Below are 27613 nucleotides of genomic sequence, written 5' to 3'. Positions count from 1 at the left end.
AAGACACAGCCCAGGCCTGCAAACCTGGCCAGCACTGGGGGGCACCTGGCTCTCTAGCCTCAGGGAGAGGGGGCAGGCAAGGACCAGAACGAAAACATAGGAAGTTTGAGGCCTTTTTATTGACAATTCTCCATATACAAAGACATCCTTGTAGTTCCTCTCCAGTGTAAATAAAGCATGAGCACTTAACTCATATCTCAACAGGACCAAGGAGCTTGAGGAAGGGGGTCTACCAAGGCCTGCCTGGCTCCCCAGGGATTTGCCCCTCTGGGCGTGGGGCAGGCCCCTGGCTCCTAGACTGGCTGGCCGGGAAAGAAAGCTGGCCTAGGATGAGCCCTGACTCCCAGCTTGCCTCCTCACATCCCAGCTGAGAGTATAGAAACGTCTCCACCTCCCAGGCTCTGAGTCCCAGGCAGCCCATGAGTCCAGGGGAGAACCCTAGGGCAGGAGAGGGCCCCCATCTTCCTGATCCCATTCCCTGTGCCCCATGTTCCCGGGAATCATGCAATAAATAAATAAATACTTCAAAAAGGCAAGGAAGCTCCTGGGGAAGGAAGGGGTGCCTGAGCCCGCTCATGGCTTAGGGAGAGACACTGAGCCCTTAAGAGTCCAGGGTGAAGACAAAACTGTTGCAGACAGGATGGGCACTCCAGGTGGCCTTATCCTGTAACTGAGGCTGCCCTACTACAGATCAGCCCTGGAATCTGAGACCAGCCTAGCGAGACCCCACACTTCCCAGGCCCCCAGAGGTCAAGGGCTTCAGGACCTCTGCTGAGCTTACCTGGCCTCACACTCACTCCATGGGACGAGGGGCCAGTGAGGGAAGCGGTAGCTCTAGGCCAGAGGAGGGTGGCCAAGGCTCTGAAAATGGGGAGCAGGAGTGACTGAGTGCCCAGCATCTTCCCGGCAGAGCTGAAAAAACTAGGATAACATGTGGGCTGAGACTGTAAGCCAGGGTCTCTGCGAGGTGGGGCTGAGGCCTCTGAGCTGCTGCGGCTCCCCGTGTTTTGCTCTGCTTAACGCTGAAGGGTTCTGCCAGGCCCTCCTCTGAGAGAATCTGGGAACTCTGACCTTGCTTCTAGAAGTACTTTTGGTCTTGACAGCCCTGGCCATGCCCTCTGGCGGGGAAACGAAGAGCTCCTGAGGCCTGCAGGAACACTCCAACAGCAGAACTGGGACACGGTGCATGCCCTTCTGCAGGCTCTGGGCAGGCAAGGGCCTGGCCCAGCACCCAGCGGGGCAAGAAGCGCTTTTCCCAACCTCTGACCTCCAGCCTCAGAGAACTCCAGGCATGCAGGGATGCCAGAAGACCAGTCCAGATCAGGCCTGGCTCACTGCTGCCCTCTAACTTCTATTTCCCACCCAGCCCTGAGTTCCCTAACACCCAGAACAGAGCAGGGCAAACATGCCAGTCCTGGTGGAGGAGCAACCACTACTGGCCATGCGCAGGAGTGAAGGACTGCTCCAGAACCCGGACGCAGACAGCGGGGGCAGGGAGGCAAGGCCTACCTAGCATTCAGACCACATCTGCCCAAGGCTAAGGGTGGGGAGAGTGGGGTCTACCGCTGGCCCCGGGGACAGGTGGCCTCTTGGACCCTGGCCCCTCTTCTCACTTGCTCAAGGTCTGGTTACACGAGGCACACACAAACACAGTCTCTCTCTGGGCTTCAGGGGCTGAAAAGGAGGAAGAACTTGGTGAGATGCTTCCTCATGCCCTCTGGCTCATTGCCCCTCCAACTGGAACCACCTCCCCATCCCACTCCACCCCACCCCAAGCCCCACACAGACCACCCTCCCCCCGCCTACAAGCTCACTGTCCCAGCTCACGCACTCGCCCTCCGAAACTTCTCTTTCCACGGGACCTGGGGGTTCCGAGAGTGACCATGCCAACAGCAAGCCTCTCCCAGATATTCTATGCGTTAGACATTATTTTGGCACCAAAAGAATAACTTTTAAAATGCTTTTTAAAATAAAATACCAGGAGAAAATTTTCCAAAATGTTTTAACAGTGGTTATTATCTCTGGGTGGTAAGATTACAAGATTATTTTTCTCTTCCTTCTTCTTCTGTATAGTAATTTCCAAATCTTCTAGAATAAGCATATGTTACTAGCATGACCAGAAGAATGAAAAAATAAACACATTCAATTTAACATTGTAACATATTACAAAGCAGTCTGTAACACATGCTCCCTTTTTTTTTAAGCACATGCATATGAATTTATCCCATGTGTGATGGCATTAATGACCCAGATGGGTCCACACCTAACAATTCTTTCTGAAATAGATTAGGAATGTCTTCCTTTCTTTGGTTTTTTCTTTTGTTTACAATGAGTATGTATGGCTTTTATAGAAGGAAAAGAAATTAGTCTCTTTCTCATTGCCTTGGTAATGTTTTTAATAAAATAAAAAGCATGAGACTGAGGACTGTGGTCTCCCTGGGGAAGGCAGGCGTGGAGCTGGGGAGCCGGGTGAGGCTGCTCACGTTCTATCTTCTAACTGCAGTGAAGTGGTCACTGGTATTCACTACTGGACTTCATAATTCAGATACATTATATACATATGCTCTTGTCCATGCAGCAAATATTTCCATTTTTCCTTCCTTAATGGGAGATGGAGGAAACCCCGAGTTCCCTGGACCTCTCACTGACCCTGGCTCCTTCCCACATGCAGCACCCCTCTTAGAAGAGGGAGGCGGACCCCGACCCCCAGCCTGCACCACTCACCTGTGGCCCCCATGGAGGACCTGGGCACCTTGAAGGAGCAGCATCGAGAGCAGAAGATGTTTCCACAGTTACTGCAGTTCCGCTGTGGATGAGAGCCAAGGTCAGTCTCCGATCCCCACCCCCAGACACTGGGGACAACTCTACGAGTAGGGCAGTGCCTGAGCAGGGCAGGACTAAGACCAGAAGGGACATCCCACAGGAAGGCTGGTGAAGGCGTGGACACAAGGGAGGGAAAACCTGCTCCTTCGAGTAACCGTCCGACCAGACCCCAGGCCTCACGTGGCCCAACAAGTCAGACTTCATCTGTGACACGGCACTACTCCCCTACATCTCATCCCGAGTCCCCAACAAAAGCACCCTCGAGGAGACTTACCCTCTTCTTCAGCACTGAGAAGGTGGCCGAGCAGCCCGTACAGCTCCCTGAGAAACAGAGGCAGCAGCTCAGCTCTGACCCAGTCCAAACATCTCAACTCTCACCTGCTCCTGGGTCTTCTTCATGGCGACACTACGGGCACCAACCCAGCTCCTTGGCTGGCAGCAAAGAGCAAAGTCCACAGCCAGAGGAGAGGTTCAAACCACTCAGGAAAAACCAATGTCCCAGACTACACACAGCTGCCGCCCCTGCTCCCACCCGGGGTTTAGAGACCTCCACCCCCACCTGCAGGTCCAGCCCAAATAGAAGAGCATCCAGCAGAACCTCCCCCTGAAATGACACCAAGGTGGGAGGGACCTGACAACAGGCATCGCTCCGATGATCTCAGATGAAACCCGCCTGACACGATCCCTTCCAAAGTATCTTCTTACAAACACTCTGCCCACAGCTAGAGGGAGAAACACCTCCTGAACACCAGACTCCTGCTTCCTGTCATCTGAAGATTCTAGGACAGACGTTCATAACCAAGTGCCAACCAAGACTTGCAGGGCAAGAGGTGAAGTTCAGAACCAGGTGCCAACCAAGAAGACTCACAGGGCAAGAGGTGCAGGCACGTGTGTGGTGGGCAGGCCGGGGTGGATACCACCAGGGGAAGAGATCCTGCCTAAGCGACCAGATACAACAGGACCACAAGGTTTCAGATCAGGTTTTAAGCAGAAGCAGCAACAGCAACTTAGAAAACAGCTGGGAGGAGGCAACGGGGGTGCAAGAAGAGATGAAGATGGGGAAGAGAGGACTGCCCTTTCTTTTCCCCTTTCCTGGCCATATCGCACAGTATGCAGGATCCTAGCTCCCTGTTTAGGAACTGAACCCGTGTGCCGCAGTGGAAGTGTGGAGGCCTAACCACTGGACCGCCAGGGAACTCCCCCGATCATGCCTTCAGATACTACATCAGGGCAAAGGGACTTAACAGAAGCTGTGCTCGCTGCCCACCCATGCTTGCAGGAAAATTAAAGAAGGGAAAGGTGGGCTGCGACAATGACACAGTCTGATGAAGGGCATACACGCAGCCGAAAGAAAAAACCCAAAAGGATGGAGGGGAGGAAAGGCCACGCTGGGCCATCATGACTTCCAACAAGCTCCTGAAGCAGAAACTGATGAGAACAAGCTCCTGATGAGAACAAGGAAGTCCCAAGGGCGCCGCCAGAAATACTGACCACAATTCAGCACAGAAATCTCCATGCAGATGGGGGTCACTGAGCCAGGGGAGAAAAGGCTGGGGTCCAGATGAGGCAGGAGGGTGTTCACAACAGGGGACCAGAGAGCCCAGCCAAAGGCTGTGGGAGGGAAGGGAGCTGGGCTGGGTCCTGGAAAAACCCGGAAGGAGACAAGACTACTGAAGGACATTTCTACAACTTGGGGCCTGCAGGCCTCCGATGATCCGATCAAAGCAATTACTAGGTTCAGGGCACATGGCCAGGCCTCCAGGACCACCTGTCTGGCCAGGCACAGAGCACCAGGCCTCATCCTCACACAAAGGCCCAAAGAGATTCGGGCTGTCCAGCCAGAGTCCCCCATAGCTCTCACTAAATGGGGACACACTGCCTGCATTGGAGGACAGGGACCCAGCTCGAGCAGGGACAAAGCTGACACCAGTGGGTGTAAGGCAGATGCTGTTGCTGTCAGTCAGCTCACGACCCAGGCAGAGCAAAGGACACAGAAGAGCACGGCACACCGCCAGTGGGTGGCGCCACCCCAGCAAACAGGCTGCTCTGGGACTCTGCTCCCAACACCAAAAATCAGGGCAAGGCAGCCCGCCTCTGCCTCCCCTCAGCAAGCAGCGTGGGCTGGGAGGAAAGAGTTGGGTCACAGACTGGCACTCTGGCCCCTCTCAACTGTAAGGAGTACCAGGGCCAAGCACCCCAAGGCAGTCACGTGGGCTAACAAAACAGCCACGCACCACACAGGGCTGGGGCCAGGGCCTGTTCTGCATGCTGACACCGGCTCAGGCAGGCATGTGGAGAGCACCCCTATTCCTTGCCAAGACCTACCAATTCTTCCTGCCTGTTTTTAGCAGAGGTCCTGATTCATCATGTGAGATGCCCCAGGGGCAGAGAGAGCAGAGGAGCCTGAGACCATTGCCAGGGCGACGGGCACAGAGCCTCCAGGACAGAGTGGGCTCTTCCCAGTAGGACTCCCCCACTTGGAGGCCACGGAGAGGCTCATGAGCAGCCTGCCCTCCTCACTCCTCCCGTGGACCCCCCTCCCTCCACTGGCAGCCAAAACAGAACGGCCCCCAGAGCAGCTCACTCACCCAGCCCTTCAGGACGCAGACCCCAGAACAGAGCTGCTATACCTGCCCTCACAGCCAAGAGCCTGACGATGCCTCAAGGGAGGGACAGCAAGCAGTCCTAAGAGTGGAGGGCTAAGTGGGGCTTAGGAGAATAATTGTCTTCTGGCTTCACCATCCTCGTGGGAACCTGACAACACTTCACCCATCTCGGTAGGGATTATCTGAACCAAAAGCCAAATACAGAAATGGGATAGGCATAAAACTGGGGCACTTCAGACACCAGGGCAAAGGGAAGATGGTGAGCTAGAAAGAAGTGAGTGAGATCAGATAAGGTGGATCTGAGTTACAGCTCAACCGCGTGCTGGCTGAATACTGGCCAAGTCACTCTTTTCAACCTCAGGTTCCTCACCTGTAAAATGGGAGCATCTAAGGGGCTTTATTTAAAACTCACAGATATAAAAGTATGGTTTGCCAGAACAAGAGCATTAAGTCTGGTGTAATGTCATCTGGGACTTCTGAAGCCTGGCTGCTTCTAAGGACTAAGTGAGACGGCGTATGTGAAAGTGCACTGGACACAGAGCGATCGGCAGCAGTCAGCAACCATCACAAATGAAAGGAAGGGATCCTGAATGCCTGGAGGCATTCGAAGAGCAGAAAGAAACAGGGTGTCCCAGGATGTTTAACGCTCAGGAGTCAACTGCCCTGGTCGCTGCAGGAGCAGGAAGGCAGGCCCTGGAGCGCCCAGGTCAAATACCTCACGATAAACCCCACGGGCTTCCTCGGAACTCTCTCCCACCAGACCTCATGGCACAGCCAGCCCATCCTCCTCCCTGTCTGCTGACAACAGGCAGAAGCAAGGCTCTGCTTCAGGACCAGGGAGACCCCTGAGTCTCCAGTCGTCCAGGCTCCAGCTATAACTTCATCTGGCTTGGCTCACGCTCTTCTGATCAGAGCCAGGCTTCCAAGCTTGTTAGTCAGCTCAGTGTGTCTGACTCTTTGCAACTTCATGGACCAGAGCCCTCTGGGCTCCTCTGTCCATAGGATTTCCCAGGCAAGAATCTTGGAGTGGGTTGCCACTTCCTTCTCCAGGGGACTCTCCTGATCCAGGGATCAAATCTGGGTCTCCTGCATCGCAGGCAGATTCTTTACCATCTGAGCCATCAGAGAAGTCCCTCCAAGCTTCGAGGACAATCAAGTCTACCTTTCTCCAAGGTCACATTCTTGGATCCACCCCTCAGTCAGTATAATGAGGACTGGCCAATCTATGGACTTGGCTGGGGAGAAGGGAAGCCGGGGCTCTATCATCCCCAGAAGACAGTGTTTCCTTCCATTTGCTTCCAATCAGACTGGAAAGATCCAGACAAGTGCCTAGGCACCTGAGGGAAAGACCAGGGCCTCCCGTGATAAAAGCAGCCCTTATGAAGCACTCACTATGAACCAGCCAGCAATGTGCCAGCACTTCATAAGCATTCTCTCTCTTGAGACCCACAGCAACCCTGTGAGATAAGAACTTGTACTATTCCCTTTTGTCATTGTTTAGTCGTTCAGTCGCGTCTTCAGTCACGTCCGACTCTTTGCGACCCTATGGACTACAGCACGCCAGACTTCCCCATCCTTCACCATCTCCCAGAGTTTGCTAACATTCGTGTCCATTGAGTTGGTGATGCCATCCAACCATCTCACTCTCTGCCGCCCCCTTCTTTTGCCTTCAACCTTTTCCAGCATCAGGGTCTTTTCTAATAAGTCAGCTCTTTTCATCAGGTGGTCAAAGTATTGGAGCTTCAGCAACAGTCCCCTTTTACAGAAGGAAAACTGAGGCACGGGGAAGTGAAATAATTTGCTTAAGGTCACCTGGCAGCAATGGGGTTACCTAGACACTCAGACCCCTCACTCAGCCGCACGCTCCACCGCCTGCCATGGCTCCACCTGCCTCAGGACCACACTGCCCCGTGGTCCCAAAGGAGCGCTTCCAGAACTGAACTCATCTTCCCACAAGAAGTAATGAGGAGAGACCCCAGAAGGAACCCGTGCTCCCTCCCTCGCAGCCCCGCTGTGCCTGTGCTACCTCCCTAGGGTGCCATGGACACAGCTCTCCTCCTCAGAACGCCGCACCTCTGCCCCGTGGCCAGGACACCTCCAACCCGCCCTCCCCCGGCATACCATAGTTGTTGGTCGGGTACCGCTTGCGGAGCCGCTCAGTGAGCCGCGACACCTTGCTGCGCAGCACCTCGTTCTTGCTCAGGAAGCCGTTGTCCTGCAGGACCAGCTCGTCCTCTGCCGGGCACGGGGCCCCCTCGTCATCCTCCTGCGGGAACAGCTCCTTCCAGTCCTGTCCCCTCCTGACAGAGCTCTGGGACCTGCATGCGTGGCGAACCCCACGAGGCGTGGCGAGCTCGGCTCAGCCACCCTTCCTCAACCCCCTCAGCCCCTGCCCACCTCACCAAGGCTCCTACTTACCAGCACCACCAAGTGGGTCTCCTGCCTCCCAAGGTGCGGGGGAGAAGAAAAGAAAACAGAGAGAAGATAGCAAGAAGGAAGGTGCCGGGAGGGGTTCCCCAAGCAAAAGGAAGCACGGGAGTGCTACCACACTGACTCTGAGCACGTACTGAAGGGCGAGGTTAACAGAGACCCCGTTAAGGATCCCAACATCAATCAGCCGGGGAGAAGGTGTGTACTCAAAGAGTCACAACTTAAGAGTCCACAGTCGTACATTCAGGTTTTGGAGAAATCTCAGCAGTGGAAAATGGAAACGCCCATGCGGATGAGGCTACAGTAACAGCCAGCTGGGTGAAAACCATAGGCCTGGAGGAAACGTCCAAGACCTCCATTTCCTGCATCCCCCACTTCACAAGAGTTATAAAGAGTGAATTCCTCCTATTTAAAAAAAGCCATAGAGCAAACATGACAATAAATGGCGAATGCCACCAGGACTCCGTGACCAGGGATGACAGGAATCGGTGCGGATTATGTGACTTCTCTGAAGCAGACAGTCTCTCCTCAGCTACACTGACCACTGCAGACTCAGGGCTCCCAGAGCTGCTGAGTTTTTAGAAAAACTGAAAAATTCAGAGTTTTTACTATAGTCTCTCCAATTTTTAAATATCGGCTAAAAAATTAAAGCTTTGCGTGCCAAATAAAACACTTCTGCAAACTACCAGTGTGAACCATTGTCCTAAAACCAGGCAGACTGTTGAACTTTCTCCAACCCAGCACTTGGCCATGCAACTGCTTTCTTCAGCCTCCCATTCTCACCCCTCAAAGGGACATCTGATGGACCTCATCCTTCAGAAGAGCAGGCAGAGACCGGGGCAATGCCCTCCTCCAACTCTGCCTGCCCCACATCAAAGGCCCCAGGCCCACAGTCTCCAGCCAAGGCAGTAAACGGCCCACCTCCCCTAGCAGGGCGCTTCCCAGAGGCCTGCAGAGCCACCCCCGCCCTGGGCACCCAGGACAGACGCCAAGGTCAGCAAGAGGACGGGCAGAGGTTCGGTGGCAGCCTTTCAACCAGTGGGTCTGAGCACAGGGCACATTTCACCTTCTCACTTGGACATAAGAGAACTCTCAAAGCCCAGACTTGGAATGTGAGAAGCCACACGGCGCCAGGACCACCCAACTTCTGACCTGGCCAGCTGGGGGTGCCAGGGAAGGCCACCCACCTCAATCGCATCTTTAAACTCCTCGTCAGGCTCGGCCTCCTCCGCCTCCTCCACACTGCCCGGCGTGAGGTCCTGGGAAGAGAGACCCTTCAACAGTCAGAGCAGTGACAGCCCTGCCCCCAGGGAGAGGCCACCTCCCCAGAGCCAGCATCCAGGTTTCTCAAAACAGCGGTTCACGCCTCAGAAGAAATGGCACAGCTGCCGGCAAGAAGGAAGTCAGGGGAAAGAGAGCAGTCTCCAACCGAGCAGGACAGAGAGAGGGACCAAGGCCACGAAAGGACCGACAGTGGCTGCAGAACATGGTGCGTGAGAGCAGAGCTCTGGAACCATAGGGCGGGGTCTGGCTCCCGACCCCGCCGACTGCGGACAACCACTCTGTGCCTCAGCCTTCTCTTCTACAAGGAGAATAATCTCATTCTCAGAAATATCCTGCACCTCATGGGTCTATAAAGTACTTGAACAGCAGAGTAAACACTCAATAAAGCATAGCATAGCCCTTATTACCACAGTTATTACTATTAAGCACTTCAGAGGAGGCGGGCCTGGGAAGGAAGAGGCCAGCCCAGGAGCTATACAGTATGGACAGGCTGGTAATAGGGAGGCCAGGCAGCCTGCCCACACCAGACTCTGCCCGGGCAGTTAGGGGTGCTCACCTCTGTGGGCGTGGGTGCAGGAGTGCAGTCCACCAGAGCGCCCTTCCCCCCAGCATCTGATGGTGGCGGGCTCTCAAAGGCACTCTCTTCCTGCTTGGGGTTCATCCGCCGCTGCAGAGATGCCCTATATTCAGACACCACTGCCCAGGGTGAGGAGAATGGGGCGGAAGACAGAAACAGGATGGAATGAGTGTGTTCTGGGGATACCCACCACTGCACCTGGCTGCCTCCTCCAGCACCCACGCTCTGCTGCAGGAAACAGTCACCCTCCTAAGCCTGAACAAGTTACCTAACCTAAGCCTCATAAACAAGACAGATATACCAACACCTACCCCAGGAGATTGTTAAAGAGAGATTAAATGCAGTAAGTGCCCGATAAATCATGGCTTCTATAATTAATTTCCAACCACAGGGAAGAAAACAAGCATAGCAATCACCCAAACATATGTACAGGCCCAGGCATCTGCAACTCAAGGCCTCTCCAGACCACCTCACTGCTTCAGAAACCAGACGGCAGATGGGTACTCTGGGATTACACAGAGACGAGGCAGTGATTCCTGGGGGACTGCACCCTGGAGGTGGGTGGCAACACTGGGAAAACCTCCCTCCCTCGTCTCCCAGAAGCCACCGTATCACGTGGGCAGTGATTCATCTGCCTGGGGAAGGGAAAGGGACCCCTAGTAGCAGCCTCCCCTGGGTCCCACCTCCCTCTCCAAGGCAGGACTCTGGGGTGGTGCTGCCCCCTGGTGGCAGGCACAGCAAACACATGATCAGCCCGGACCCCATCTCTGCCCGGTTCTCCTGGGCTTACCTCGGAAGAACTCCACATTCCCCAGAAAGAGTGTGCTGTTTAAAAGGGCAAGGACCCAGCACAGAGGCAGCAGGTACAGCATGCAAACCGTGCCCAGGAGAGCCCCATAGAACCTGGACCGACAGAGAGGAACCACAGGATCAGAAATTCATAAGATCAGAAGCAAACTGGTTTAGGGCATACCCACAGGAGAGTCTGGGCAAGAAGTAGCTCTGGGAACAGTTAATATGCTGACAAGATCTGCTAATCAAACAAGGGGAACATAAAGTGGGGAGAAAGGGTTTACAACCACCAACAGGTCACAACTGACACCTAGAGGCCGCAGTGGTGGCTGAGGATAGGGCCACCTAAGTGGGTTTAACACACATCACTCCTCAGGATCTAGACTCTGAAGTCTGGAACAAGACAGATTTGGAGCCGGTACCATGGAGAGCACTGAGCACAGTGTCTGGCACCAGGAGAGGCTAAACAAGCACGAGTCGCTGTGAGTATCACACACGAATGTGAGTATCACACACGAAGAGCCTCAAAAACATTCATTTCACTTGATCCAATAGTTCCATCCTAGAATTTATTTTAAGGAAAAAAGTTTCAAAAGACTAAAGTTAAACCCATAAAATGTGCACTACAGGGTTAGTAATTAAAAGTAGAAACTGACTAAATACACAACAGGATGTATAATATATAATTTCATAAATTACAGTATAATCACTATCTATATTGGTGTGGTATTACAAGTAATTCCTAAAGCTATGTAGCAACATGGAAAACCAATTATATAGTACAATAAGTGTGAAAAAAAAAAAGGAGTCTCACCTACACTCTGAGCTATAGACACCACGTGCCTATGACAAACTCTAGCAGGCAATCCAAACATGAGATCGGCTGCTATACCAGGGTGGGAGATTACATGGTGAGTTATTTTTCTATTATTAAAATATTTTGAGCATAGTGCGCAAAGAAGGTGTTAAACCAAAGCAGGGCGTTAAAGCCCACAAGCCTACGTGCTGATCTGCACACAAGAGCCTAGAGGGCTCTTTTCCCCTGAGCTAGGGCGACAGGGGGCTCTTAGGCAGCTGTCTTTGCCTGGGGCCCTCAGGGCAGGGGCGGTGGGAACAGAGGGGCACTCACTGTGAGGACACAGCGGGGTTCTCCCAGTGCAGCACGCGGTAGGCGGCTTCGCAGGTGCCGCACAGGCGGCTCAGGAGGGCCTCCAGCTGGATCAAGCTGCAGACACAACACAGGGGCTTGTGCACGCTGTGTACCCTGCCTCACCCGCCTATGTGGCCTAACAGAGCTCCAGGGCAGCAGGGCCCAGGACTTCGCAGGCACAGCTACCTAGGTTCAGCCAGTCCCTTCAAACCCCTTGGAAGGGTCAGGGAATTCGGGGAAACTTCATACATCTCAGGCCCCTTCTTGGAAAACTTGCTGAGGTTCCGGCTTTGGTCTCTTCCTAGCTGTTGGTGTTGGGCCAGTTACTTAACTTTTTCAAGGATGCAGTTTTCCTCTATACCATGAGGAGCAGGGTGCCACCTCCCAGATGCACTGGAGCTGTGAAGACGGATGCCAGGATGCACAGCAATGTGTTTCCACCCAGGGTTTCAGGTAGACTGACCTGAAGAGTGTTTTGAAATGGATCCCCCACCCCATCAAAAGCAAAGAGAGCATGTTTGTGCAATGAGCACCCAGATCTTGGTTTCTGAAGGGCTCATTGGAGAAATGGCTGATTCTAGAGCAAGGCAGGGAATGTGGAAGATGAATTTGAACATTCTACTGTATCACAGGGTTTCCCTCATAGCTCAGTTGGTAAAAAATCTGCCTGCAACACAGGAAACCCAGGTTCGATCCCTGGGTCGGGAAGACCCTGTAGAAGGAAATGGCAACCCACTCCAGTATTCTTACCTGGAGAATCCTAGAGACAGAGGAGCCTGGCAGGCTACAGTTTATGGGGTCGCAAGAGTAGGACATTACTTAGCAACTAAACCACCACTGTATCATAAAATATAAAAAGTGAAAGTTGCTCAGTCATATCCAACTCTTATCAACCCCATAGACTATACAGTCCATGGAATTCTCCTGGATAGAATACTGGAATGGGTAGCCTTTCCCTTCTCCAGGGGATCTTCCCAACACAGGAATCGAACCCAGGTCTCCCTCATTGCAGGCAGATTCTTTACCAGCTGAGCCACAAGGGAAGCCCAAGAATACTGGAGTGGGTAGTCTATCCCTTCTCCAACAGATCTTCCCGACCCAGGAATCGAACCAGGGTCTCCTACATTACAGGTGGATTCTTTACCAATTGAGCTATCAGGAAAGCCCAAACTGAGGACAAAATGAGATCAAAATTAATAATCACAGTAATGGATTATAACCCATTGAATAAAATTTTAAAATCCTGCATTCATACAGATAATCAGAAGGAAAAGCTCTTTCTTACAGAATGTCAGGTAATAATGACACTTAGGAGATCACCTGTGCAGCCATCACAGTGATAAACTGATAAAAGCAAGACCCAACATGGGTTTCAATGCAGTGGGTGAGTGTCTGACGAGGAACAAGTTACCCAAAGAAGTCTCAAAGTACCCCACTCAGATTACTAACTCTAGAGGCTAAAATAAATAGTCACTTTACAGTGGAGAAACTTTCACCAAACTAATCAAAGTTAGTATCCCCCATAACAGTGACATCATGTACCTCTTGATATGATACAATGACAACGTCACATTTCTGCCAAAGATGCAAAACCTGAATCCAATCGTGAAGAACCAAACTACCCAAAGAGAAGGCAAGTTCTACAAAATAATAAACTTGTTCTATTTTAAAATGTCAAGGTCATGAGAAACAAAGACTAAGGAACTATTCCAGGTCACAGGAGACTAAAATCTAAATGTCACGTAAGAATCTGGACTGGAGCCCAGATCAGGAGAAATTTATATAAAAGACCTTATTAGTACAACTGGCAAAATTTGATCATGAACAGTTATTAGATAATGGCACTAATGCTAATGTTATCAATGTTAAATTCCCAAAATCTGATTACAGGACTGTGGAGATGAAAGAGAATGTCCTTGTTCTTAGAAAATATATACTGAAGTGTTTGGGGCAAACAGACAAGATGTCTGTGATTTACTTTCAAATGGTTCAGGAAGAAAAAAATTACGTCTTAGTGTAGGGAGACAGATGAAGCCAATGTGGCAGAACATTAATAAGTGTTCTATTGGGTAAAGGTCGATGAGAGCTCTTTGCACCATTCCTAGAACTCTTCCATAAGTTTAAAATCATTTCAAAGGAAAAAGGTTTTTTGAAAAACTGCAGATATGCAGCACCCCCGCCCCCACAGGTAACTGACTCAGAATTTCTTCAGAGGAGCCCAGCCCTCCACTTGTTTATAATTTTTTTTGAGCTCCACAGATGTCTCTGCTGCCCAGGAAGAGATGAGAACCCCTGCTGTGTGTCACGGGAGCCACTGAAGCTGCTACAGCTGTTGTCTGCCAACAGTCTGAAGGTGCTTCCTCAGGAGCTCCAGCTCTGTCACATTTAGGAAGTTCCTCCTAAATGTGTAAACCACAGTGCAGTGACGATGACTAATATTTAACTGAACACTTGCTGGGTACCAGACGCCCAGTTAGTCTTCACAACCACCTAGGACGTAGGCCTATACTTATCTCATTTAACAGACGACAAACCTGAGTGACCTGCCCAGAGTCACACTGGAGGAGCTGGGGTTTGAACCCGGGCAGTGACTCATGCGTGCGTGTGCTCAGGCAGGACCCTAAACTGTGGAATCAGCTAGATCTGGCTTCCCATCCCAGCTTGGTCACTTGCCTTTTTCCTCCTTCATCAATGGAGGTCAACCATAGTAGCCATCTCCCAGAACTCTGACAAAGACCAAAGGAAATAACATCCACGTTTTGCCTTAAACAATGTCCGGTGCCCAGCAAGCACTCAGTGTGGTGGGACTGGTACTGTCACCATCCCTTACCTCCCGGCCCCTTCCATACTCACAAGCTCTTCACCTCAGCTACGGCCTCGGGGCGAGACAGGCGAACTCTCTGCAGGTCCTCCTGCCTCACGCTGTGGTACTTCCTCCTCATCAGCTCAGACTCGGACAGCCGTGCCTGGCAGCCCTCCTGAAGGTAGCCCAGTAGGGCAGGCACTGAAATCATCAGGGCGCCCACTGAGTACCAGGCACCTGTGGGAGCAACAATACTGCAGATAAGCAAACAGCAGTGCCAGGAGCCGCCACCCACCCAGATGTCCACGTGCTCGCTCCCTCACCTCCTCCAGGCCTCTGCCCAAAAGAGCCCGCCCCAGATCACCTGGTATGAAACAGCATCTCCCCACTCACCCCCCAGCCTCTTAACCCAGCTTTAGTTTTCCTCACAGAACTAACCACCACAAGGCAGACTACAGGCATGGCTGTTGGCCTCTCCGTGAAGGTAGGCCCCAAGGGCTAGGACTTTCCCCATCTGGTCACTGCCGTAGCCCCGACCCTTTCAAAAATATTAAAAACCCCTCTACTAGTACACAGCACACAGCAGGTAGCTCGTGCCCGGGATCTGGCCATGGGGAGCTCCCGATGTCTGACATTCTGACCTTTGGGTCACAGGGGCTGACTGGAAGCCTTCCACTGGCATTTAGGACACCACTTACCACTTTGGATCGAGAAATGGTGAGGCAAAAATAAAATCCAAGGAAGGAACTTCTTCCATGTTAACATGGAAGCAAGCTAACAGAGCAGTGGGTACAAAGTAATTAAGTATCTGTCACCTGAACTAATTTTTCTGTGGAAATACATTCAGAAAAATCTAACAGCTTAAGAAGGATATCTGAGTTTCAGTGAGGCGGAAAAGCGTCCTACTAAGACGCTTAAGACACAGAAGATGAGGTCTTATGTGAAATGGGTTTATTCTTCAGCTCACTGAAACCACAGGAAGCAAAGGAGACACTTGAGAAATGGGAATTCAATAGAACAAAGGCATGAAGATAGGACCCAGCTCCTCAGAACATTCCATCCCAGGCCCTTTACTCACTTCCCTTGATGGGCTTGGCTTTTTCTGCAGCCATCTGCCAGTTCTAACCAAAAGGGCTGGGTCACAGCATGCCTTTTCATAAAAGGTCCCCAGGAGACATCACTACCCAGGACCCCTCCAGCTACCTACCTGTCCACACACCGACCTCAAAGGCTGCAGGCTACAAACCCCTCACTGCTGTTGGCTGCCTGGCAGACCCCACCAGGCTCACTTGCTGAGCCAGAGAAAATCAACAGGCAAAAATGCCTCATCAGTTCACCTTCCTAGTACCTTCACCCCAGGTCATGTCCTCAGCTGACCCCGGAAACCAAACTGAGAAAAGGTCAATGCATTTAGTCCAGAGGAAACAATAAAAATAGCTATAATGTACTGGCTGCTTATTTTAACTGTGTTAAGTGTTACACATAGATTATCTCGTACTTCACAACTACCCTCTGAGGAAAGCACTTCTATTATCCCCCTTCAGAGAAAATGACATTTCATCCCTCAGTCATGTCCGACTCTTTGTGACCCCATGGACTATAGCCTGCCAGGCTCCTCCGTTCATGAAATTCACCAGGCAAGAATAATACTGGAATGGGTTGCCATTTCCTTCTCCAGGGACTGAATCCAGGTCTCCTGCATTGCAGGCAGATTCTTTACTATTTGAGCCACAGGGAAACCCCATTCAGAGATGAGGATGATTAGGCCTTAAGAGACAGATTAAAGAACTTCTGATGTCACACCAGTGGCCCAGTCAGGATTCTAGCCCCAGGTGGGTCTCTCAGGAGCCTGTGTCCTGACACTGAGCAGACACGGAGAGAGGCTGATCCCACAGCGGAACAAGCAGCTCCCTCATACAGGGCCAATTCTCAGAATTCCTCTCCACCTTCATTCACAAAAAGCCCTGGAAGCAGTTCTTACCCTCGTTCAAGGTGAGGAACAAGACGTTGAGGCCCAGGCAGGTCAGCAAGGAACACAATGGCGTCTGCCACCTGCAACACAAGGCTGTATATTGTCACCCTGTTTATTTAACTTATGTGCAGAGTACATCATGCAAAATGCCAGGCTGGATGAAGCACAAGCTGGAATCAAGATTGCTCGGAGAAATATCAATAACCTCAGATACGCAGATGACACCACCCTTATGGCAAAAAGCGGAGAAGAACTAAAGAGCCTCTTGATGAAAGTGAAAGAAGAGAGTGAAAAAGCTGGCTTAAAACTCAACATTCAAAAAACTAAGATCAGGGCATCCGGTCCCATTACTTCATGGCAAATAGATAGGGAAACAATGAAAACAGTGACAGACTTTATTTTCTTGGGCTCCAAAATCACTGCAGATGGTGACTGCAGCCATGAAATTAAAAGACGCTTGCTCCTTGGAAGAAAAGCTATGACCAACCTAGACAGCATATTAATAAGCAGAGACATTACTTTGCTGACAAAGGACGGTCTACTCAAACCTATGGTTTTTTCCAGTAGTCATGTATGGATGTGAGAGTTGGACCATAAAGAAGGCTGAGTGCTGAAGAATTGATGCTTCTGAACCATGGTGTTGGAGAAGACTCTTGAGAGTTCCTTGGACTGCAAGATCAAACCAGTCCATCCTAAAGGAAATCAGTCCTGGATATTCATTGGAAGGACTGATGCTGAAGCTCCAATCCTTTGGTCACCTAATGCAAAGAACTGACTCCTTAGAAAAGACCCTGATGCTGGGAAAGATTGAAGGCAGGAGGAGAAGGGGATGATAGAAAATGAGATGGTTGGATGGCATCACCGACTCTATGGACATGAGCAAGCTCTGGGAGTTGGCGATGGACAGGGAAGCCTGGCGTGCTGCAGTCCATGGGGTTGCAAAGAGTCAGACACGACTGAACTGAACTGAACCTGCAATACAGAGAGTCCTGGTCACTGAAGGCAGCTGCCCCTCCAGCCAGGTCTTCCCAACCAGGAGCAAGAGGAGGCCCGGGAGCTCAGAGGTAACTCAGACAGTCAGGAAGAAATGAAAAGTGGGCCTCTCACTTGGACAGGCGACCGGGAGAGAGACCTGAGGTCACACCCCAGGCCCCAGGGTGAGAAAAGGTAGCCTCTGGAAACCACAAGAGGAGGAAGAATTTATAAAATTATCTCTTAATGTTATAACTCTGTTTAACTTGTGTTGTGTAAGGTTTTATTCTCTTTAAGAGGTGTCAATGACATTCTTCTTTAAAGGTTTCCTTTATTCTTTGTATTTACTGAGATAGAGTTGGTATGCAATATATTCTTTTTTTAATTTTAAAGGAACATACACCTCCTGCATAAGATTCATCTAACATGAAAATTGAGTGAACAAATGTGAAGGATTTCTTTGACCTTATCTGCCATTTTCTCTTCTTTCTGTGAGTTTTAAACATACATTAATTCCAAAGGAATGAAAATTATAAAGATTTCAATATATAAAAAATGAAGACAAACTAGGATTAGCATTCTCTCAGCAAACATGCCCGAAGTGAACTGGAACTCTCAGAACCAAACACAGACCCGGCTTCCACCACCACCAAACGGCAACACAGAAGCCCCCAAAGACAGAGGAAAGAAAATCAGAGTGAGGGTACTGAGTTCAAGCAAATGCCACTGGCTTAGTCCTTGATAAAGCACATTTAATAGGATAAAGGGAGCACAGATGTAATAACAAAGCCACTGACACCTACATTCTAAAGAGCAGTATCAGTGTATATAAGGTGAGCCCTCAGAGGAGAAAGGCAAATATAAAAATCAACAGCTAAGTTGCAATGTATTCAGAACTTCAATGCATGTTCTTTTGCTCTAATTGGGGTATTTCACAGTTACAAAATGAGGTTAACTAATTTATGAGCTGCTTTTATTTTTTAATGAGAGTTATGAGTAAGGGAGTGAAATAACCTTTCTCTTCATCTTAAAATTGCAAACACTCCAACTTACACCACCCTAATTAGACCTCAGACCCATCTACTTGCTCTACCAGAGCAAAAGCAAATTAAAAGTCAGGTCTAAGGCCAATCCCATCTCAGAAATAAAAACATTACACAGCCACTGAGGTCACTTTCATTTAAAGCCTTTTTTTTTTTTTAATTAAAAAACAAAAAAGATTTCTTTTGGCCACGCCCGAGCAACACGTGATTTCTTAATTCCTCCACCCCCAGGGATTGAACCCACGCCTTCTGCAGAAGTGCAGAGTCTTAACCACTGGACCATGAGGGAATTCCCCGATTCTTCCATTCTATCTGATGTCTTTATTGACACTCTGTTCATGGAGACCCACTTACTGGAGTAGCCGATCCCAGAAGAGAGAAGTCTTAAAAATCAACTGCGGCTCCAGGCTTCAGACCTCAAAGAAGCTCAAGATTAGGTCCTTCTTCAAAGTCAAATCCTCTTTACTGAGAAAGAACAACCAAACACACAAACGAACCTGACAGCCACTTTCACAGACCAGTGCTCCATCTCCCAGCGGCTCGGAGGCCACAGCTCCTGGGGGCTTTTTAGGCCCAGTGCTCCTCCCCCAGCCAACTTTTTCAATCCCACCACATCCTCAGATTTCTAACTTCATAAAATGGAAAAATCCTAACACATTAGTGCCAAGAAGTGCTGATAGACCTGTGCCAGAATAGGAAAAGGGCAGGAGATATATATATAGATATATAGATATTTTTTAAGGATATATTTAACTTTTGCACTTTGCCACAAAAAGGCAAAACACACATACACATATATGCAGGTATATACATACCCATGCTTATGTGCACAGGTGCACGCACATATACACAGTAGAAAACACAAGACAGCATAGCCCTGTGAAGCCCACACACTCCCCTAAGGAAGACCACAGTTCATCGCAGCTAGCTGGTCATGATGGAATTACAAAGCCAGCCCCTTCTGACACCACCTCCCTACCCCTTACGTTGACAGCACAGTCATCTAAAAGTAGAGAACGTTGCTCTGGAACCCTGACAGCTCATCTCTAGGGATAATGCCATAAATTAAAGGAGTTCTGGGGCAAACAAGAGAAACGGGGGGCCTTGGACAGAGTTAAAAATAAAGTTCCAATTATTTCCAGACTGAGGTTAAGAATGAATACTCTGTAGCACCTCGAGAAATTAACCCAACTCTACTCGCCCTGTCTCCAACCTGTCTCTCTCAGGCATCTGAGCTGGTTGAAGGTCTTTACTAGAATCTGATGACCTTCTCCCTAGAAATACACACATGTGCCTGCACAACTTTACAGGTAGGTTCAGGAGAGTCAATAACCCCTACAGCGCCACGCACAGGCTCTAGATGAAGAACGACTGCTCTTTAGGACAAGCTGGTTTTATGTGACTCCCATTACCATGCAATATTAAGAACACAAGACCTTTGCAAAAAAAAAAAAAACTTTATTTTTTTTTAACTTGAATCTAATCCAACTTTTAAATTTAACCTCCAGTCTGCACCAGGAAGAAACATCAACCAGACAAATCTAGGTAGGAAATTCTCCAGCACACTCAGCTGAGCCTCCAGCACATCAGTGTCATGAAGACCATTTCAACAAGAAAGATCTAAGGGACATAATAACTGCACAGAATGCATGGCCCTGGTTTGAAGCCTGATTGGGCCAAAACAATGGTAGATGACATTCTTGGGGCAACTGAGGAAATGTGAATATGAACTGGGTATAGGGTGATATCAAGGAATCACATTGTTAATTTTGTTCGGTATGATGTTATTTTTTTTTAAGCATTATTATTTAGAGACAAACAGAAGTGTTTTGGGAGCAGAATTGCATGTATTTGTAATTTTAAATACTTTAACAAAAGAAATAAAGTGAGCTGAAAGGAGAAAAAACTTACCGAGGATGAAAATCAAAGCAGAATAGGAACAAAAAATTTTGAGAGCCATAAGCCTAAAGGATTAGTGAAAATAGTACCTGTTTATTCATAGATACTTGTTTGCATCCTAATTTTAATATAAATTATGCTAATATTGGGAGAGAAGGAAAAAAGAAAAAAGCATGCTTCAGCTAGAAGGCCCAATGGTCAAGGCTAGGTAGCAGTCCTGGGATACGAGCTTATCCAGCCACAAAGAAGAAACTCTGGTGAAAGACCAGATGGTTCCCAGTGCCTGCCTCTCCTGGGTTGGGTCTGAGATAGGGGGTGGACCAAGAATAAGCCCAGAGGCCCAGTAGACCTCCCAGAACTGCTCCTCAGCAGGGCAGAAAGGACAGCCCAGCCACTGCCTAAGTGGCCAGTGCAACTAAAAGCAGGAAGGCAAAAGGCCCAGCAGGTTAGAGCAACTCTAAATAAAATCTGTACCTGAGCAAATACCGGACCCCATCGCCGGCGTCCTTCAGGGGTTCCAGGTAGACCTCAAGCCGCTTGTAGGACAGAACCAAGTTGAACAGATCAAATGCCGGCAACTTGGTAGGAACAGGTAGAGACTCCAGGGTAGCCTCGGGGACCGTGCTGGGGCTCACCTCCGGTCCACAGCCCTCTCGCTCTGAGGTCTGCATCCTGTAATCATAAGAATTCCTGACATTTGCACTGCACTTCCAATGCTCAACACATTTCTACCTGCATTATTTCATGTGGTGCCATAACAAACCTATAAGATAGGCAGGGCTACAGGGGGAAAGCCCATTTCACAGAGAAAGACATTCAGCAAGGCGAAGTGAGTTACCCAGAGACAGCTGACCCCTGAAAACATGGGTTTGAACTGCACGGATCCACTTATATACAGATTTTTTTTTAATAGTAAATACTACAGTTCTAAATGATCTGCAGTTGGTTGAATGGTGGATACGGAGGAATGGCAGGAGGGCCTACTGTAAGTCATACTCTGGTTTTTGACTTCGCAGTCAGCACCCAACCCCTGCATTGTTCACGGGTCAACTGTATAAAATCCTGCTCTTCTGACTCTCCATCTACTGTTCTTTTCCTCCACAGATCAATCAAGAGTATAAGCAATAAAGACCAAACACACATGGCTACCGGTGGGAGGCAGCCTGGGGTCTCAAGAGAAACGATGTCCTGAAATGTTCTTCCACTTTTTCCCTAGTTAATTCCTATTCATCCTTCAGGTATCAGCTTAAGCATCACTCTCTGGCTCTGAGAAGACTTTGCCAACATCCCCAGTCTGAACTGGGAGACCCTACCATGCTCACAAAAGATCATGTACTCACCCCTAACGGCACTTATCACACCAAAGCAAAACTCCGTGCTTTCTTGCCAGTCATCCCTCTTAACCTTGACTTCCACCAGGTTAGAGACTGTCTTCCACTGTTTATGCACACAGTGGACATGCAATAAATGCTCGCGGAATGAAGGAATCAACTGCTCATCCTCCAGGAACCCAGAGCTTTCTTCTGCCCGGGTTAACCTTTCCCCCGCTCCCTTCAGTTACCAACAACTTCCTGAACCAACCCTGCCCGTTACCCTCCTCCCCTTTTCCCCTCCTGAACCCCACGCGGCCGTCATTACCTTCCACAACACTCCATTCCCTTCCTTCTCGGATGCGGAGAGCCACAGGCGCTCTCATTCTCTTTCCTAATCTCAAGCTCTACCCAAACGCTAAGTTTAAGTAAACAAGGAGGCAGAGCCTTGGCGCACAGCAACAATAGGGAGTCCAAGGGTAGGGGCTTCGATCTGGGACGGCGGGGGAAGCGGGTGTTTGAAGGGGAGGGTAACAAAGGGGCCATCAGGAACCTGAAGTCCCTGCAGGCGGAGCTAGGACCCAGGGCGGGCGCGAGGTAGGAGCACAGGAGGAGGTGAAGCAAGTCTGCCCCGGCAGGGGCCGGGCCATCATCTCTGCAGGTCAGGGAGGCTGACGCGGCCCAGAGGACCAAACCAGAGAAGGCCACACCCAAGGTCCCTGGACCAGCAGGTGGTGGCCCCCGTGGCGTTCTGTCGCCCAACTCCGCACAGTTGGCAGACGCGCCAGGGTGGGGAGGGGGTGCCACCTCACCTACCCGGTCGCTGCGTTGGTGGGGAGGGGGCGGGGACGGCCAGGAGGCACTTGATAGGGCCACTGGACCCCGGAGCGTTTCCTCAGGCCCGCCCCACCCCGACGACGAACCTCTTCCCAGGGCCGCTCTGAAGTCGTAAGACTGAGACCCTCCTCCGCCTTCCCCTCCGCCGCCACTTCCGGGACGCGATTGCTCTCCGGCGCCGAGCCCTGACGTCATCGCGCCCGCCCGGCCTCAGGCTCCGCTCCCGGTTTAGCTCCGCCCACTCTGGGACAGGTGAGCCCCGGCAGCCGCACTGCGCCTGCGTAATTTTTCTTCTCCGCCGGGGGTCCTGGCTTAACTCTAGTCTTACCCGCGGTTCGCTAAACCCTGGGAGCTTCTGCGAGGGGATTCTGCCCCTCGTGGCCCCCGCGTCGCTTCTGGCAGGGAACAGTTGAAGTGAAGATAATCTGAAGAATTTATGTCTGCATCCTCTCCCCACCAACTCTGGTACTTACCTGAGTCCCTGTGGACCATGAGCTTACAAACGGCAGAAACCATACCCCTGCATGCCCGATGCCTAGCAGAGAATGCAATTCTGTTCAGTGTTTCCTGAGTAGCTACTGTGTACAGGGTCCTGGGCAAGTCCTTCCCAATTCAACCCACTTCTCACTGTGTTGCCCAGTTAATCGCCCTTAAAGCTGCCTTTGCATTAATAATAACATTAGCCTTTATTTACGGAGGACTAACCAGGCGCCGGGTACTGGACTAAGCTCTTTATGTACGTGCTTGCTAAGTCACTTCAGTCGTATCGGACTCTATGCGACCCTATGGTCTTTAGCACGCTAGGCTCCTCTGTTTATAGGATTCTCCAGGCAAGAATACTGGAGTGCCTTGCTGTTTCCTTCTGCAGGGGATCTTCCCAACCCAGGGACTGAACCCGCATCTCCTGCATTACTGCTGCTGCTGCTGCTAAATTGCTTCAGTTGTGTCTGACACTGTGAGACCCCATAGACAGCAGCCCACCAGGCTCCTCTGTCCCTGGAATTCTCCAGGCAAGAATATTGGAGCGGGTTGCCATTTCCTTCTCCAATGCATGCATGCATGCTAAGTCACTGTGAGACCCTATGCACAGCAGCCCACCAGGGGGTTGCCATTTCCTTCTCCACTCCTGCATTACAGGCGGATTCTTTACCACTGAAGCATCAGGGAAGGCCCAATCTTATCTAGTTCTCTTCCAACAACCCAGTTATTAGGGTTATTGCCATTTCATAGATGAGGAATCTGAGATTTGTCAAGGAACTTCAATGTCTCTCACCTAGTATGCTACTGTGAGCTGGAATTTTAACCTCACGGGTCATCTGATCCTGCCCACCCCCCAACTATACCATCACCTCCTTAGTCTGTATTCACTGGCCTTATCCCCTGCTACTCCCCTTCCCAGGCCTCTTCACTTCATCAGACTGAACTCCTCCACTGTTACCTTCAAGCACCCCTTGCACTCTGATCTTACATTGCTTGTGCTGTGAGCTCAGGGAGGAATGCCTTTCTCCCACTTGTACTTGGGTCCAAATCCAACCGCTTCATCTAAGTGAAAAGTGAAAGTGTTCATCACTAAGTCAGTGTCCGACTCTTCCTCATCCTGTGCATGGTAGCCCGCCAGGCTCCTCTGTCCATGGAATTCACCAGGCAAGAATACTGGAGTGGGTAGCCATTCACTTCTCCAGGGAGATCTTCCAGACCAAGGGACAGAACCTTCGTCTCCTGGATTGGCAGATGGATTCTTTACCATCTGAGACATCAGAGAAGCCCATTCATCTAAGCAGGAGTCAGATGCTGCACTCCTTCCCTGATTGCCCCAGTCGGAAGTAATCACTTCCCTCTCCAAACAGCCAGAAGGTAGACAGATCCAAATCCCCCACTGACCACTAAGCTGTATTTAGAAATCTCTCTGCTCCTGCTTCTTAGAGGAATGGGCCAGGCTTTGTGGCTGGGCCAGGCTTTTCTGCTGGACTCTGCTTGTCCTTCTTTAGAATGAGGCTAGGAAAAGCAGAGAAAAGAATATTTTTTATACAGTAACTGAAATTCCACCATCAGTAATTTACTCCAAAGGTAGATTTCAGTTTCTTTACCATCCCTTCTCCTTGGGTCTGTCTGGACCACTGGCCTGAAGCTGACTGTAGCTAGTAGTTTTATTGGTTTTCTCTCTTGGCAGCTATGAAATTGAGGGGTATCAACTCCCAGACATTATTTGAGGAAAACATTGGAGGATAAAAAAAGACTCTAGAGATCAAAAAGGGAAAACAGCCACAGCCAACGTCTGCGATCAAAGACTTCCCCTGGTCAACTGGATTCTGCTTTGGGAGCCTGATTCTCATTTTTCATAATCAAGTTCTCCAGGTTCCTTCTTTGCTTTCACCAGCATTCTGAGTCTTCACTTTTTGCCTCAAATCCTGGTGCCATTGGTGTTTTCCCCTGGATAGCTGATAGGTGGAAGAGACCAAAGGAGAAAATAAAATAGAAAAAGAGGTTAATCAATACCTTGTGTGCGTGCTAAGTTGCCTCAGTCATGTCCGACTCTTTGCAACCCTGTGGACCATAGCCCGCCAGGCTTCTCTGTCAGTGGGATTTCCCAGGCAAGCATACTGGAGTGGGTTGCCATGTCCTCCTCCAGGGAATCTTCCTGACCCAGGGATTGAACCCAGGGATTGTCTCTTACATCTCCTACATTGGCAACATTGGCAGGTGGGTTCTTTACCACTAACGCCACCTGGGAAGCCCAATTAATACTTAACATGACATTTTTTTAAAGGTTAGTCCTTTCCAGTTTGTTGTGATCCACACACACAAAAAAATAAATAAATAAAGGTTAGTCTTTGCATCTATAAGCAAAGGTGTATGTGACCCACATAATCGGACTTCACTGTGGCTCTTGGGCTTCCCTGATAGCTCAGCTGGTAAAGAATTCACCTGCAATGCAGGAGGTCCCAGTTTGATTCCTAGGTAGAGAAGATCTCCTGGAGAAGGGATAGGCTACCCACTCCAGTATTCTTGGGCTTCCCTGGTGGCTCAGATGATAAAGAATCCACCTGCAATACAGGAGACCTGGGTTCAACCACTGGGTTGGGAAGATCCCCTGGAGGAGGGCATGGCAACCCATTCCAGTATTGCCTGGAGAATCTTCATGGACAGAGGAGCCTGGCGGGCTGCAGTCCATGGGATCACAAAGAGTGGGACACAGCTGAGCGACTAAGCACGCACGCCCACGGCCCTTGGAGAAATGTCAGGTAGAACTATTAATTGCTAGAAAAATAGATGCTGAAAGAAAGGAATGGCTAAGCACAGCTTTCTCCACCAGATGGCGCTCTCACCCACTCTTACACAGACGTTTCAGAAGCCTTTCTAAAATTGGGGTTTCTGGCGGTGGTCTCTCATGCCACCATTTCTACATATACCAGATCTTCTCATGCTCTTAGCTTCATTCGTTATCTCTTGTTGTGTCACAGATTATTTCAAAACTTAGTGGCTTAAAACAATAATAGGAAAGGAAAGAAAGGAAATTGAAGTCGCTCAGTCGTGTCCAACACTTTGCTACCCCATGGACTGTAGCCTACCAGGCTCCTCTGTCCATGGGATTTTCCAGGCAGTAGTACTGGAGTGGATTGCCATTTCCTTCTCCAGGGGATCTTCCCGAGCCAGGGATCGAAACCAGGTCTCCCGCATTGTAGGCAGACGCTTTACCGTCTGAGCCACCAGGGAAGTCCCAAAACAATAATAAATATATATTATTTGGCTTTGGGGTGGTTTTGGTCTGGAAATTACCAGCATGTTAGTGAGTGGTTTTGGCTGAGGGGCTTTGTGAGACTGTAGTCAGATGTTGGCCAGGGCTGCTGCTATCTGATGGCACTGCGGGATTTACTTTCCCACGTGGTGCTGACAGGCTTATGCTGACAGGCTGGCAGGGGGTTTCCATTCCTCTTCACTTGGGACTCTACAGGAGGCATCTTGAGCATCCCCACCACATGACAGCTGACTTCCCCTAGAGCAGGAGATCGAAGAGGGAGCAAGGCAGGAAGCCACAAGGTCTCCTGTGCCATATCCTCAGAAGTCACACACTGTAACTTTCACAGCATCCCATTGGCTTTGCGGGTCAGAACTAGTCAACGTCCAGTGCCTAATGGGAGGAGTATATGAAAGCATAACCACCAGGAAGGGAGGCTACTTGGGGCCGTCCTCGCTGCCATCTTGGAGGCTGGCTAATATGTGCTGCTCCGCTGGCTTCAATTACACTCCGTTCCGCCTCAACTCCTCAGGCTCACCTTTTAACAATCCAGCTTGAGTATCAGGTTCTTTGTAGAGACTTGCCAGTATCATTTCTCACTTCCTCCTCTGTGTTTGCACAGACTCTTTCATCTCTATAGAGCCGTTATCATCTTACATTTCTTTTTTCTTTTCTTCTTCTTCTTTTTTTTTTCTGGCCACACAGCTTGTGGTAACTTCTTTCCCCGACCAGGGATCAAACCCAAGCCCCTGCAGTGGAAAGGCAGAGTCTTAACCACTGGACAGCCCGTAGGAAGTCCTTTCAGCTTGCATTTCAATATTTCTCTTGAACATGACTATCTATCTCCCTCATTGTGCCCTGAGATCCTGAGAGCAAGGGAGACTATGACTTGACATCTTGCCAGTCCCACTTCCTGCCAAGTATAGAGCAGAGCCTTGGCGTAACAGGTACTCAGCAAATACTTGTTTTAAAATAAATGAGTAACACAGAAAACAACAAGTGTTCATGAGGATGTGGAGAAAGCAGAAGCCTTGTGTGCTGTTGGCGGGAATGTAAATGGTGCAGACTGTATGGAAAACAGTTTATGGCAGTTCATAAGAAATTAAGCATAGCATCACCGTATGATCCGACAATGCCACTTTCGTGTATACACACAGGAGAGGAGGAAGCAGGGTCTCAAAGAGATATGTGTACTCCCATGTTCATAACAGTTTCAATCGCAAAAGCTAAAATGTGGAAGCAACCCAAGTGTCCCTTAAGGGAGAGATAGATAAACAAAATGCAGTGTATCTGTATACAATGGACTATTTCTCTTTAAAAAGTTAGGAAATTCTGACACAGGCTACAATGAATGGACCTTGAAGATATTAATGCTGAGT

At 49.9% G+C, this 27613-nt stretch overlaps 1 protein-coding gene across 10 annotated transcripts; it reads right to left on the bottom strand.

The window, feature by feature from the left end:
• Window positions 1-98: 98 nt before the first annotated feature.
• Window positions 99-22668, bottom strand: ZFYVE27 (zinc finger FYVE-type containing 27). 10 transcript variants are annotated; one of them, XM_010819889.4, is made up of 13 exons: window positions 22478-22668; window positions 20826-21023; window positions 16447-16517; window positions 14516-14702; window positions 11642-11737; window positions 10511-10623; window positions 9700-9839; window positions 9047-9118; window positions 7848-7868; window positions 7551-7695; window positions 3098-3144; window positions 2725-2806; window positions 101-1674 (listed from the first exon to the last, which is right to left on the bottom strand). In XM_010819889.4, exons 2-13 carry the CDS (start codon window positions 21020-21022, stop codon window positions 1610-1612), a joined length of 1236 nt encoding a protein of 411 aa, XP_010818191.1. In that variant the 5' UTR covers window position 21023; window positions 22478-22668; the 3' UTR covers window positions 101-1609.
• Between the last annotated feature and the right edge of the window lie 4945 nt (window positions 22669-27613).

The sequence above is a fragment of the Bos taurus genome, chromosome 26 (genome assembly GCF_002263795.3).
Source record: "Bos taurus isolate L1 Dominette 01449 registration number 42190680 breed Hereford chromosome 26, ARS-UCD2.0, whole genome shotgun sequence".
NCBI classification, from domain to species: Eukaryota; Metazoa; Chordata; class Mammalia; order Artiodactyla; family Bovidae; genus Bos; species Bos taurus.
This window is presented reverse-complemented; position numbering and strand designations above follow the sequence as displayed.

Bases quoted from the DNA above. Each gene is read 5' to 3' on its own strand.
- ZFYVE27 (XM_005225531.5), bottom strand. From the start codon at position 22,207: ATGGCCCCTTTGTTACCCTCCCCTTCAAACACCCGCTTCCCCCGCCGT. The intron at 10,624-11,641 runs GTGAGTGCCCCT...CTGTCGGTCCAG, and splicing joins AACCCCGCTGTGTCCTCACA to GTTCTATGGGGCTCTCCTGG. The intron at 3,145-7,550 runs GTATGCCGGGGG...TCTGTTTCTCAG, and splicing joins GTACCCGACCAACAACTATG to GGAGCTGTACGGGCTGCTCG.